Below are 15,774 nucleotides of genomic sequence, written 5' to 3' on the forward strand. Positions count from 1 at the left end.
TGTGACAGCTTTCCATACTAAAGCTTAATGCCACACTGATTTAATTTTATTGATGACATCCTCTGGAAAACTAAAGTGAGAGGGTAAAAATAATCTAGCAAATACAAGATGCTGCAAAAATGTCAAAACCACAGGAATACAAAGCTGGTAATACTTCATAATATTTCTATAACCGCCCTTCGGCGTAACACACCAGCTTTAAATTTGCAGGCACGCGGCGCGACAGCAGCTGGTTATGTTACACCGAAAGACCTGTCACGTCTAACCTTGGCATATATCTAACTGCATGCATTGTTTAAACTGTATACAGGAACCAATGACTGACATAGTGTGACCTAACTCTAAAATGTGAATTTTCCGAGAGATCCTTTTGATCAGTTATGTGCTAATAATGTTGCTTAAGCTTGAGCGTAACCAAGTCATCCGGCAGCTCGCTGCAAGCATCCCAACCAGAACCAGCACGTCTCCCTCGAATTGGTGCCGCTGGAGAAGACGGATGCCCAAAGTGTGTGGGTCTCAGATTCGCAACCTGTCATCCACCTTAAATAAATCCACGCGAAGGCTACCGTGTCAACCCTCCTCACTTAGGTGTAGGAACTGACACGGTCATCATACTCGATATACGAGTGATTGCCATTACATACTTTAATGTTTGAGTAATGTTTTATTTAGGCTTGTTTTAGAATGCATTGTAATAATGTTATTAAGCCCACTTGTAAACTAAGTATACAGAGAGTAAAATTTAATACATTCTACCAGCGGTTGCCTGCAAGGGTTTTGTATGCTGTATGCTGAATACTGAATAAGCCAAATTATCATCCTGAATTGTATGCTGATGAAATAAAGTACGCTGGAGCCAGGGCTTCCATAGCTACTTTCTTCCAATCCATTTGCTCACATGCCATTGGTCAATCTCTAATGTTGTCATGGCAACATACAAAGCCCATGATTTTCCAAAAGGTCAAAGGATTTTGCTTCAATTTGAGGTCTACAACAATCTAAGGGTTGCCAATTATGCTCGCGTACCATTGGTCAGTCTGTCATGTTGTCATGGCAACATATGAAGCCCATGATTTTCCAAAGGTTCAAAAGATTTTGCTTCAATTCGAAGTCTACAACATTATCTAAGGATTGACAATTTTTGTTCAAAACTGGAATATTGGGTGATAAACATGTTCCATTTTGTGAGGCTGCACGAATGAAATTGTTGGAGACTGTAATTTTGTTTACTTTCATGAGGCTTTCATGACCTTCTAAATTCGCAGTTGAAACAATTCTTTAGCACAATAACCGGTGGTCATATACATGTATATATATAAGGGAGACATATTCAAGGTGTCATTAATTTGCTGTACACAGCAAACTTCAAACCACCACAAACATTTCTGCATTTACAGTACCATCTGCAGAATGTGTCTCCATTATGAGATTGTAGCGCTGCTATTATTTCAACCGCAAACTTAAAACCGCCGCAAACACTCCATTTGTTCTCTACCGCAAAATGAAAATCCCGGCAAACATTTCTGCATTACAGTATTAATTTAATATCTATCTAAGTTGAATATTAACAAAAGAGGGAAAAGCCTTACCTTATTGATGTGTTTCCAAAGCAGCCCACATCTCCTATCCCTAGATCGTCCACCATGAATAGAAGAAAGTTGGGCTTTGGGTTGACTTTTCCGCCATCTCCCTCTCCCAGCGACGGCTCCAAACAGAGCGCCAGAATAAGGATCAGTGATGCCGTAGACACGGCTGTCTGCGATCCGTACCGTCTCATCGTTTCTCTCCGTCAGATGATTGTCTGAAACAAGCAATAACGTGTAAGTTATACTTACTGCGCAGTCACATTAAGTGGTCGGCGTAAGTGGTGTCATGTTGGCGAATAGGGTGTTTGGCCCAGAACCCAGAGGTCCTGGGTTCGAATCCCCTGACATGCCACCAATGCCTGGGAAAGGCACTTTACAATTGACTTTCCTCACTCCATGCAGGTGTAAAAATTAATACCTGACTTCAGTTGTGGAATTAAAAGGTGGTGGAAGGAGAGAAATAGACTCCACCTTCCAATATTTAAGCCCCTACGGCCTCAAAAGGTGTACAACAACATCAAAAAGGCTACAATTGCAAAGATGTACAACAACATCAAAAAGGCTACCGCACTATACCTTTTTTACCACATTCATCGTAGGTTGTCATACGATTTTGATGTTGAAGAATTCTTAAGCAGGATGCGATATAGAAAAAATGCTGACAAGGATCTACATGTAAGACTGCCTTTTGGCAACAAGACAAAATTTTGTATGACACTGTTGTTCAGCCATCCAAAGAATGCTCTCAGTTTGCAATGATCGTACGGCAAATGACAAGTGACTGGGCTTTTATTGTAATGAGATGCTGATACAAGGAACATGACAGGAATATGATATATGATGATCATATCATATTACGTGGATCAACCATTGACATTTTGCAGATGATTGGATAGTCTTTCATCACCACCTCTAAAGAATATGAGAAAAGGTCAATAAGGACACATTTAGAATATTCACAGATAGGAGCTTAAGAGTAAAAATTGAACAAGAGTGCTGCAAGATCAGATCATTTTGAATTCCTTGCTTTGTAATTTTACACATTCATTCTTTGATTAAAAGCAACTGTAGCAAGTTTCTGGCATGATACTGACTAAGATGCTAAGAAGAACTGATATTGACAGGAAACCAAGCAGGGTGGAGAAAACTGGATTGCCAGATTTTCTGTGGTGCCCCAACGGTCAAATAGTTAGACTAAGGGATGAAAGAGAAGAAGAGAGAGCAGTTTCACCTGTGGCTGTTTTGATTTCTAACTTTCCGTAAGAGTTCATGTAAGGGATCAGAAAGAAAACAGAAGGCTGAGAAGGAAAAGTTGCTTTTGCATCAAAATACAAAATGTAGTTACAGTGTGATATACATTATTACTAACATAATCTGGCCTCTAGCAGTCAATATTCATGACTATCATGAAAAATAGTTATTCATAGATATTGATTGATTACCTAGCTACATAACCATACCCTATATTCTGACACTCCTATATTCCTACACTCTTTATACATGTATTGTCAGACACCCCTATGTTCTGACGCCACTAGGTTCTGATGCCCCTATATATAGAACAGAACATATATGTTCTGACGCCCATGTTCTGACACCCCTATATATGTTCTGACACCCCTATGTTCGAAACCCCCTATGTTCTGATACACCTAATGTTCTGACACCCATATGTTCCGACACCCCTATATTCCGACACCCCTATGTCCAACACCTCTTTGTTCTGACACCCAAGGCCTATGATCTGACACCCCTATGTTTCGACACCGCTACACGTATGTTCAGACACTCCTATTTTCCGACACTTCTATATTTCGACAATATCCCCCTAACCCTTAGTATAACATTGAAGCATCAGAACATATGAGCATCGTAACATGTCAAAACACACTTCTCCCAAATGTACAACCTATCCATAATATCATAACATGAAAAAGAAATATTATTTCCTATAGGAATTGAGAGGTACATTCAACCAAAATCAAACTGACAGGCTGTTATTCAGCGCAGCAACTAACTCAGTCCTTAGGAGACTTCAAAATCTATAATAAAATGTATATCAGGTACACAGTAATCCATCACTTACTATCACGACTTACGTTACGTCAATATTAACTCTGTGCAAGGAAGCATCGTCCAAAGTACTAATGACGCACACTGCGTTACCTGATTTGCAGACTGTATCGTGGGAAGCAGCATCAATCAGGGCCCTGCATGTGTGTTCACGAGAAACCCAGCGAGAGGCCTTTGATAACAAACAGCACGCAGGGACTGGGAGAGTTCATTCTCTTTAAGGGGGGACATGATGCAAGCTCAGTGACATTATGATGTGATCTCTTAACGCCACAAACATGAGCAAATTGATCACTTTCTTGGTTCTCTGATATTTTGGGAGGACAAAATTCAAAAAGAGGTCTAGATGAAAAAAAAAGGGCTGGAAGGAAAACGTGACTCTGACAGTTACATTATAGTCGATCCAGTTTACACCGAAGTATAGGTGTTCCTCTCAGACTAATTTGTCTATACTCCAGTTCAGGCCTAAGAGAAAAGTGTTGTGTTTACGGTTACTAAACTGAAAAAATTGGGTTGGTAGGAAGGCATTCTCAATTTCAAAATAAAATAAAAAATTGCTTTCTAAATTGGCACTATTATGGTAAGTGGAGGCAATTAACAAAAGCAGCTGTTATACCCTTTGAACCCTCACAATATAACAAATAATGCTTGCTTTCAGAAAAATTATTCCATTAAAATTTAGCTACAACGAAAGGAGAAAAGATAATAGTATCCACTGCATGTAAGGGAATATAAAGAAAGACTTTCAAAAAAAGGAGGTACAAATAAACCTTATGATAATAGGTTTTTTTCTATCATCCTTTTAAGTCACTTAATATATATAATCATACATGACTTTACAATATATAATGATTTGTGGGTTCCATAATCATTTCTATATTTATAGGTGAAATACAGAATGATTTAAATGGCTACGCTTCCAGCTGTCAGTTACACATTCTGTCAACGTCTAGGTGTGAAAAGAGATTTAGTTATGACACATTTAATTCTAAAGCATTAGACAGTGTGTACTTAACCCCATGCTGTTACATCGCATATCGGGAAGACTTATATAACGATGAAACCACAGTCGCTTTTGGGGAGAGAGAGAGAGAGAAATCACAAGAAAAATTCTGCATAATCACACTTTACAATCAATAATATATATTTATATTGAGAACACAACGCGGTATATTTCGCATCACTCGAATCCAGCATTTGAATTCTTGACAGCCGCACATGCAAAGGGTGTTTGAACTATTTGATGGAAACCTGTGCAATTAAACTTCAAAGCCCGTACAATTCCGTAAAATATTACCCGTCCGAAACACCTGTATCAAATCTTTTCACAGCTAAGGTATGACATAAAAATCATCATTATTTAGAAAACGAGTTGCACCAGCATTTTCAGCCTTGACCTCTTAATAAAGATTCACTCTAAGATTTCTGAAAACCATAGAAATAAAAAGTTGTGGCCTGAGCTTAAACCAGTGTGGTAAGAACACAGTTACGCTAAGGTACTAAATTTTTAGCACCTCTTTTATAGCTAGCAGCTACATGCATGTATGTTTGTTTTTATGCCCCACATGGGACGTGATCACATTCCATATGAGTGTTCCTGACCGGGTGATATATATAGAATACAACACTACACATGTATCCCGTATCGCCTGAGGTTCTGGCCCGACCATGGGTCGTATTGCCCAAAAAAACACACATTTCAATGCAAAATGCACCTGAAGTTGAGAGAGTTTTGTGTCCTTGAACAAAGACATCGTAACAACATCGATTCTGACCTCCCAATCCGGCATTGGAATTTTTGACAGCGGCGCAACCAGCGTGCTCGAAATGCATTTCTAAATATACTATGGAAGCCCGTGGAAGTGTGTTTTCTCGTGTGGATATGACATGAATAAAATACAACACAGTTTATTCCACATCACCCTCAGTCCCAACACCGTGCTGTATTCTACAACTTTAACACCATCAGGAGACTGCCTTTTCCTCCGGGAAGCATCCCTAGTAAGTGCACAACTCCCCTCCTCTCTTCTGGGGTCACTTCTTTATGACTGATAGCATTTAAGACGACGGCGGTTTGAAATGGTGCAGAAGAAATATGCATCTTTGAAATGTCAAATTATAGTCTCCTGACATCTTATCTACAAAAAACAGGAGTTCTTCTGACGTCTTAACACCTGATAGCACTGAGAAATGTGGTTCTGCATACAAAACAGGGAGATATGGCACGCTTGGGGCTAATGGCAAGAGAGGGGGCTAAGAATTATAGCACCTGGCCATGGGTTACACTGGGTTAAACACGGGTTGTGATCTCTAGCGTGCAACTATTAATAACTAACATGCTATTACGAAACTGTATGATATCAGTATATTTGGAGTTTCTTTTTACACAACCAGGAATCTCATCTGCTGACGTTTTGGTGTCTGCAGGTGAGATTCCTGGTTGTGTAAAAAGAAACTCCAAATATCCTTTGTTCTACCAACCTGATGAAATTATTTTCAGAAAACTGATGTATGATACCAGTCTATATTTCTATCTATGTCATACCTGGGCCACGAAAATATTCAATACGGGTGTTACGGACCGGGGGTTAATTTGGGTTATCACACTGGCCTCTACTTTTATCACATGGGCTTCCATTAGAATGTTTTAAATGCATTTCGAGCACCCCGCTTTCCAAAATTGGAATACTGGATTCGGACATTGGAATTCTGGCTGTTATCCCTTTTTTTCGACGACAAATTTTCTCAACTTTGTGAAATGTGTGTTCTCTCGGATGGGTATGACATAAATGAAATGCAGTGTATTCTGTATCACCCTTAGCTGTCGGCCAATCCTACCCGTGGTCGGGCTGATACCTCGGGCGATATGGAATACACCGTGTTGTATATGTATCATTCTGTATTCAAAGAATTTATGCCATACAATAGAAATTAATGCTTTTACTGTGAGCCTGTATTTTTAGATTGGGCTTGCCATTTACCAATAGTTAAAACCACAGTTCAGCCTGATGCTGCTGCTTCACATATAAGAGCTAGATATGTAAAAATGCATTTCATTTAAGATAAAGAGATTAAATTCTACAACAAAGAAAAAAAATGTGTTCACGGTGTTTAGAGTTTGTGTTTGGTACACAGAGTGCATTACTGACAAAAATATGTACTGTTTCTTGGTGATGATTTTTCGAAAACAATGGTATTGAAGATGTCCCTGTCAAAAACATTGCTGTCCCTGGTACTGAAAATAGTTTTGTCCTTAAAAATTGTTTTGTCCTTGGTACTAAAACATAGAACCACTGCAAATATTTCAAGATATACAATACGGCCTTTCAAGCGCGGCTTCTTGAGAGTCGTTATGTATTCTGTTCACATTCTCTTCCTAAGGCAAAATGGAAAACTCCTTGACTTTAATAATATATCATCTCTGTGGGTGTAATATCCTGCTCATCGTGTATAAATGTTGGAGTATCAATCTCATAGCCTGGGGCTCATTGTATGGGTAAACATGACCATATCTTTTTTTTCCATTCAGTGTCTGGGAATGTTTCATTTTAATAGAGGACACATCAATTTATTTACTTGGTTCTCGGATGTCTATAGTCAAGATTTTGTAAGAAGACAAAGATCAGAGACAAAATAAAAACAAGTCTGTGAGAAAAACTTGAATCTCAGACCATATTTTAACCTTTAAATTACACTATCAGAAACTCACTGTCTCTGTCCTTGGTACTGAAAACATTGCTATTATTACCTCCATGAAAAATGGAAATATAGTTTTGGGTGTTTCTGTGTGTGTGTGTTTGTGTTTCCGGATTTTTGTAGTCAGCAGAAGTAAAGAACCTCTCAATGGATTGTGATGATATTTTTGGTACTGAAAACATTGCTATTCTTGCATGGTACTGAAAATGTCTCAGTCTGTGCTAGGTACTGAAAATGTTTCTGTCTCTAGTACTGAAAATGTTTCAATCTGTGCTATAGGTAATGAAAATGTTTCTGTCTCTAGTACTGAAACTGTCTCAGTGTGTGCTAGGTACTGGAAACGTTTCTGTCTCTGGTACTGAAAATGTCTCAGTCTGTGCTAGGTACTGAAAATGCTTGTCTCTAGTACTGAAATTGTCTCAGTCTGTGCTAGGTACTGAAAATGTTTCTGTCTGTGCTAGGTACTGAAAATGTCTCTGTTCTTGGTACTGAAAACATTGCTGTCCCTGGTACTGAAAATGTCTCATGGCTCAGAACATTCTCTTTATTCACAATTTCAGGAGAAATCGCTGCATTAGCAAAATCATGACCAATGTGCATGATCTTCTGAAAGTGTTGTTATGCAGTAGGCAAACCTGAGGATGCACATCTTTTCACATTTTATGAAAATAATGTCTACGTTGCGAGAAAGCCATACTCCTAGACTGATCCAAGAAAGTAATCATTAGATTTGCTTTGCCTGTCATTGAGGCCTGGTCTTCAATATTTCATTTCCGTACTGACGTCACTTCCCACTAGAACCAAGCTCAGATTGAATTTTTCATTTCTTGAAGTCTTTGATATGTATCACTGGTCTCGTTGAATAAACAGTGAAGCCATCAGCCCACAGAAATGCCATTTTGTGGTTTACATCCACTCATGTGTTGTATTCGGACTGGATTTTTTGTGAAAAGCATATAAATATTGCTTAAACACTCCATATAACAATGTGGGTTTATGTGTGTGTATATATATATGTGTGTGTGTGTGTGTGTGTGTGTGTGTGCGCGTGTGCGTGAGTACATGTGTGCATGCGTGGGTATGTGTAATAATCATTTACTAAAAGTTTGATAACCCAAAAAATTAGAGACGTGAAAATGATGTCAAATTGGTAAGAATCATAATAATTTCTTCCACAGAGGAGGCACATTCACGCTATTTAAAATGCACTGTATGTACAACAGATTAGTAGCCTGTAATTCACTCTATATTCCACTTAAAGAAACTCTCCAGAGCATACAATTATAAAGTAAGCACTGTAAGGGCCACTTTACATATGCTGCAAATGAGTGCCAGAATATTCGGCGAGGAAGCAACCACAGAAGCAAATCAGAGCTAGAATATGGATGAAGACCACTGGCTAACAAGCATACATCCAGAGACGCCAAGCAAAATTTTTAAACGCCAAACCTGCTTCACTTATCCAGGTAATTTATAGAGATAAGAAATAAAATAGTCCCTAGAACCTTTTCTTGGGGTACTCCTCAAGTTACTCCACCAGCACATTTTAAAACACCAGAAGTAATTCTCTTGGGCAGGTCATTTATAAAGATGAGAAATGAAATAGGCCATAGAACTGACCCTCGGGGGACTCCACAAGTTCCTGATTTTTGACACACCATTTTTGACCACTCCTTGGATTTTTTCCATTCTACCATACATGTATAGATCAAGCTAAAAAATAGTCCAAAGAAAGCCAGACCCAATGGCCACCTGTTGCTCAGCCTGTTCCACCCATGTGTTTTCTCTCTCCAAATTAGCTTTTAAATTAGATCAGCATGCTACAGCACCTGTTGGACTGATGGATCCCTGAGATACTAACATATACTGCAAATGAGTACCAGAATATTTGGCAAGGAAGTAACCACAGGAGCAAATCAGAACTAGAATATGCATGAACAGCACTGGCTATTAAAAGCATACATCAATAGTTGCCCAGCATATTCTAAAACGCCAGACCTGCTTCTCTTATCCAGGTCATTTATAAAGATGGCAAATAGAATAGGCCCTAGAACTGACCCTTGGGGGACTCCACTAGTTACTCCACCAGCAAATTCTAAGACTAAAACACCAGAATTAATTCTCTTATACACTAATACAGGTCAGTTATAAAGATGAGAAATAAAGCAGGCCCTAGAACTTACCATTGGGGGCCTCCACAAGTTCCTGATTTTTGACACACCATTTTTGACCACTCTTTGGATTTTTTTCCATTTAGCCATACATGTACAGATCAAGCTAAAAAAATAGTCCAAAGAAAGCCAGACCCAATGGCCACCTGTTGCTCAGCCTGTTCCACCCATGTGTTTTCTCCCTCCAAATTAGCTTTGAAATTAGATCAGCATGCTACAGCACCTGTTGGACACTGATGGATCCCTGAGATACAATTACACCTCCTGTTAGGGTCTTTGAAAAGGTCTGAGGATCATGTTTTCATGAAGGATATCAAAAGATGCATTGATTCTGGCCTATATCCAAGAACAAAACACATGGCTCTCTTCTGGGCAGTTTCCATCCAACAGTGGAGCAATATGTACTGTACCGTGTGAATGTAATTTATTTCATGGGGATTTAATTCTGTGTTAGGGAAAATATTAAGTGTTCACGGCAGAGCAATATGTACTGCAAATGCATGTCATTACGTGGGAATTTAATTTTTCGGTAGAGAGAAATAGAGTGTAAGTGGTTGACACGATTGGTTAGGCCAATAGATATGCAACAATGCATTAATTCTAGATCGTTTCCAAAGTAGAGAATATATTGCTCTATTCTAGCTTAGGCAGTTTTTATCCAACAGTAGAGCAATATGTACTGTGAATGCAATTCAATTTGTGGGGATTTGATTTTTCGGTAGAGAGAAAATGGAGTGTTCACGGTGGTTTTAAGTAAGCGGTTGAAACGAGCAACTATCCAACAATGTATTGATTCTGGACTGTTTTCCAAGAAGAAAACATATTGCTTCTTTCTGGGCAGTTTCCATCCAACAGTGGAGCCATATGTACTGTAGATGTAATTCAATTCGTGGGGATTTAATTCTGCGTTAGGGAAAATATGGAGTGTTCAAGGCAGAGTAATATGCACTGTAAATGCATTTAATTTCGTGATGATTAATGCTGCATATCTGCTAACAATGTGCATAATCTTCTGTGAATAGCTTCATTAAAGGTAAAGCTATCTCTGTTGGTAGCTGCTACCAGCATTATTTGTCTGACTGACCAACTGCCCATATCATACATTCAAGACAATAAATACAAAACCAGAGGGTCTGCAGTACCAAGGAGAACAGCCAGGACACCAAAAATTAAACTTGATTTTTGTCTTCCCAAGGGCTAACCATATAAAAAATGCCATCACAATTTATCCAGAGGTTCTTAAGCTATGCTGACCCAAATATGCAAAAACACAAACAGAATAACACAAACACACCTAAAACAATACCTCCATTTTACATGGAGATAATGAATGCAAAATCTGAATACAGACTCGAGCTCTTTAAAGAACCTTGTCAGTAATCTATGGATATTTTCAACTTGCAAAATTGCAAGTTCATATCATTTGTACTTGAAATTCTTGAAAACAGCTTGCAAATTTCAAGTTGCTTATCGTATTTCGAACCCTGTCATCCTTGATTTATCTTGTATCGTGTACTGTTCAACCGGGATGTCTACCCTTGAAGTTCACCGACAAGCTTGCAGCTAGAGAGGCACACTGCAGGAAATGGCCTTGGATCCTGACGTGATCCGAAACCTAAGATCCGGAAGAATCCGAACGGATCCGGGGCCGTATATTTCTCGGCAGGCTAATGCGCATCCAAATATTGGGACTCAAGGTACCACTTGCATAACTTGTGTAAGTATGTACTTACACAACTCAAATATGCAAGTGGTACCTTGAGTTCCAAAATTTGGATGCCAATTGCATACCGAGAAATAGGCGGCCCCGGATCCGTTCGGATTTTTCCGGATCTTAGGTTCCGGATAACGTCAGGATACTTCAGCGTGGAATACTTAGCGTGCGTAGTCCAGTGGTTAGCGATCCCGGCTGTGTTGCTCACCCGACATGCATGCTACCGGAAAAGATCGCAGTCCTTAGGACGGGACGTTAAGCCGTGGTCCACTGTTCATTGTGCTATTCTAAAAGAGCTAGGGGAATTTCCCCGGTACAATGAACCTGTAAATACTGTACATATAGCGTCTGTCTTCTTCTCTGTCACGACCAGTGGAACATTAGCTCTTCAGTGAGCTAAAACTGGATCGAGATTACTTTCCTTTCAGCATACGTCAGGATCCGAGGCCCTTTTGTGCAGTGTAGAGATGCAGCTGCTTTTTTCCCTTGGGCCTTTGACAATGTTGCTGAGCTCTGCATCATTTGCTCAAAAACGGATAAAGCAGCAGCAGCCGGCACAACAAAGAAGCGTGGGGGTATATTGTATTACATGTCACCATGGGAACCACTCTATGATACATACACCCACAAGGTACCCTTTGAAGGTCTCAACAGGCTATGAAACATAAAGCCTAACACATCCGGCTTCAACAAAATGAGTGCCTCAGTCCTGCTGGTTGTATGGAGTACCCCGGAAACTTGTGATTTGTGTTTGATAAAAGATCTTGCCAAGGACACATGGGCTTACTTTGTCATCCATCTTTTCAGCTACAAAAGAGTAAATGGATGGAATTGACAGAGAGAGAGAGAGCCTGAAAAGACACTGATCATAGACAATGGCGCCGACAGAAATTTGAAAGAGGAGGATAGCGGTAAGCCATTAATGATGTATTAGTCAATGCAGACTAGTATACAAAAACATTAATCATGTTTTCCACTACAAAAGCAAATAAGTGCCCTTTATAGATATCAACTTCTTGCTGTGCTACAGGGGCAATCTCTCGTACAATTAAGAAAAATTCAAATTCATAAAAATTCAACTCCTCTGATGCCCCTGTCCCTGGTGCTGATTATGCTACTGTTGTTATGTAATGCCTTCCAGCCAATAAGTGGTCTTAGAAATGTCAAAGAGAAGCGATTCAAAAGCATCTGAAGTTTTTTTGTTTAATCTTGCTATGCTTCAGGCTTATCCCATGTCTCTGATGTCCATTTCATTTGAAAACACTGACTAAATGATTTAGAATATTCCATTGAAGGGAACATTAGGCTTATACCATGTTTCATGTTCGCGTGTTTTTAATTTCGCAGTAGGAAGAAAATGGAGTGTTAGTTCGCATTTGAAACAATAGTAGAGAAGAGGATAAGTGGCAAAATAAATTTGCGTAGGTTTTATGTTCGCGGTGAAGAGCTTACTGCGAATACCGCGAACATAAAACCACCACTAATATTTCTGCATTTACAGTAACCAGCTACTACCGTGCTGCGTGCCTGCGAAGTCGGTATGTTACTCCAAAGGGCCGTTATACCAGCTATATACTGTAATTCACTTTATCTTCATGGTAGCAAAGTTTCAGGGTTTAAGGAAAATGGACATTTTCCCTGAACTTTAACTTCACGCTGGTGGCAGGTGAACGAATCATAAATGATAACAACAGGTGTTTTTTTTCACGGTGAACATAAAGCTATGGTGAAAAAAACAAGAATTACAGTACTCTCCCTGACCCGATTTTTGGTATGTTGACCATTGCCAGTTGGTAACAACATTTGTTGTTTTTTCTGTAACCAGGTGAGAATCAATGCAGGTGCTGATGCAATCCATGAATTTACTTTCTGTGGCTTTACGATGCAACAGTACTCCAACAAAACGGTGACAGTAAAAAAAACGGATGTTGCTTGAAGTGATATGAATCAAATATTCCAGATGAATGCCCCCAATCAGCCACTCAATACAGGACATACTGTGCGAATCCACTTGCAAACTGCTTTAAACACAGCTAATATTCCTTCTATTACAAAGCGTCTATGGATCTCTTACATCTGGGAGAGAAATGTCATTAGAGACGGAATTGCTCTTGGGCATGCGATGTTGTTTTGCAATCTGAGAACTCAGGAGCATGGTAATCATAAGAAAGAATTGTGTAGAAGACCTTTGAGGGCTACGTAGCGATGAGTGCAGGTGTGCAAACAAATCAACTATGAGTCATTAAAGACAACTATTGCATGATTGAGGAAATAAGCCCGCGGTATATCATCATATGGCAACATCAATTTAGTTCCTTGCTTCTCAATTTAGGGTAAAAATTTACATACATACACAATTTAATATACATGGTCATACTCTAGCGAGCTGAGGCGTAAACAAAGTTCTGCTTCCAATATTCTTGGTTACACATCATTTCTGTCAGGTCTTTTCCACTTTGTTTCTAATTCTATAATGCTCTTAAGTGCGGAGTATGAATTTAGCAAAGAACTTATTGACAACATACACTCCTGTGAACATCTTAGTGTAAGAATTTAGGAAATGACTATGACTTATAATATTCACTCCTTCAAACTGTGCATGCCAATTGTAAGGTGCAGACTTTTCCTTCAGACTCTCTTTTTGTGGCACTTTTCTGCTTAAGACTTTTTTCTTTCAAGCAAAGAACAAAGAAAATATTAGTGTGGTCTAACAAGCATCATTGTTATTCAAGTCTGTACATGTGTTTTGGCGCTTATAATTTTGTTTAGTCTTCTTTATCAAAAAATATGTTTGTTTTTTCTAAAAACAGAAAAACGATTCTTTGATTTGAATTTGGTAGCATTACTTCTTACTTTTCTTAAAGGTCTTGTCATATGTTAATTCTTTTTATTTTTTGATAGAAGGTATCAATATGTTATGTTTCCATCCGTCAAAAATCTTTTGAAATCTGTACATATTTTTTTTTTTCAAACAGAATAGATCTCAACAATGCATCATGCCCTTATGAAATGCACCAAGTCCATAACATAATGTCTGGGGCCAAGATGACAACTGACAGTTTAATGCCAGGAAGCTGAAATTATGGATACCGTAAAAGCATTTTGAAAGGTACATATTTGCCAGTCAAATACAGATGGAATAAAAGCTAAGAGGAAAAACACTTTGGGCCGAAGTCAAATCTTACCATACAGAATTAATGCTAACTGCAACAGAAAATCACCATATTACATAATGCTCTCCTTTTCTTTCTCTTCTTATAGTAGCAGCATTGACTGTTCAAAAACTGAAGGTTTTAGACTAGGCTTACCAATGTTTATTGTCATGTATCATAGCTTGAATAGAAATAATGTATGTTTTTAAAATATTCCAAATTTCTTTCACCTAAAACTGAAAGAAAAATAAGCAAGGTAACATTGACAGTTGTTTGTCATAACTGTTTGTACCTTGCATATCCCATTGCATGTACTTACCTTCATCAACTTAAAACAAAAATAGCATGTTTTTCTTCTTCGGTATTTTGTCCCATTAATTATTCCCGGTTGTTTTTACCATAATCCTACTTATCTCTGTAGTCTGTGATTGAATCGAGTAAAAATTCTTAATCGCAATATAAAGGATTATCACCTCATACCCTGGATTATGTTTAAAGCTCCTTGGCTCAAACATTGCATGATTCTCTATAAAATCTAGCCCCTTGGGTAGCTACATGAAAGCCAGTGGCTACTCCCGAGCCATCTGGAATCAAAGATATACGAGCTCAGCTACAGTAGAAGCTTTAAACATATGTCAAACAAAGAACCATGAAATGTACATCTTTTGGTTGTATCATTATCAGTGTAAAGATACAGAGGACGGACGGGTAAGCGAACGAGTGTAACAAAATGGAACGTTACCTGCTGAGAGCGCTAGCTGTCCATGGCTGATTCCGTGCCCAACTGGCTCTTCTAGATATTCGGGTCGGGCAGTTTGAGATGCCTTCTTTGTTTTATGTCAATAATGGACTGATATCATGTTCACCTTCACGGAAGGGAATCATTTCGTTTTTGCTCAGTTTCTTTTTCTTCTTCTCCAAATAAATATGGTCAATGATCTGGACCGAATGGTTGTCACCATGGTTACTGGAGGTGTAGCAGACACCCTGTGGTGTTAGATTACATTATGTACAAATGTAGCAAGTGGCAGGACAGAGCTGAAGGGGCTGGTTGTCACCATGGTTACTGGAGGTGTAGCAGACATCCTGTGGTGTTAGATTACATTATGTACAAATGTAGCAAGTGGCAGGACAGAGCTGAAGGGGCTGGTTATCACTATGGTTACTGGAGGTGTAGCAGACATCCTGTGGTGTTAGATTACATTATGTACAAATGTAGCAAGTGGCAGGACAGAGCTGAAGGGGCTGGTTGTCACCATGGTTACTGGAGGTGTAGCAGACATCCTGTGGTGTTAGATTACATTATGTACAAATGTAGCAAGTGGCAGGACAGAGCTGAAGGGGCTGGTTATCACCATGGTTACTGGAGGTGTAGCAGACAT

The 15,774-nt window shown here is 39.0% G+C and overlaps 1 protein-coding gene across 1 annotated transcript in view; it reads right to left on the reverse strand.

Moving 5' to 3' along the window:
* LOC136423901 (steryl-sulfatase-like) overlaps positions 1 to 15,210 on the reverse strand; it is a 30,461-nt gene extending 15,251 nt beyond the window's left edge. The window contains exons 1-2 of the mRNA XM_066412285.1: positions 15,135 to 15,210; positions 1,590 to 1,801 (exon numbers count right to left, since the gene is read on the reverse strand). Of these exons, the coding sequence (XP_066268382.1) occupies positions 1,590 to 1,777 (188 nt within the window). The 5' untranslated portion in view covers positions 1,778 to 1,801; positions 15,135 to 15,210. The remainder of the gene's footprint in view (positions 1 to 1,589; positions 1,802 to 15,134) is intronic.
* Between the last annotated feature and the right edge of the window lie 564 nt (positions 15,211 to 15,774).

The sequence above is a fragment of the Branchiostoma lanceolatum genome, chromosome 18 (genome assembly GCF_035083965.1).
Source record: "Branchiostoma lanceolatum isolate klBraLanc5 chromosome 18, klBraLanc5.hap2, whole genome shotgun sequence".
Lineage (NCBI taxonomy): Eukaryota > Metazoa > Chordata > Leptocardii > Amphioxiformes > Branchiostomatidae > Branchiostoma > Branchiostoma lanceolatum.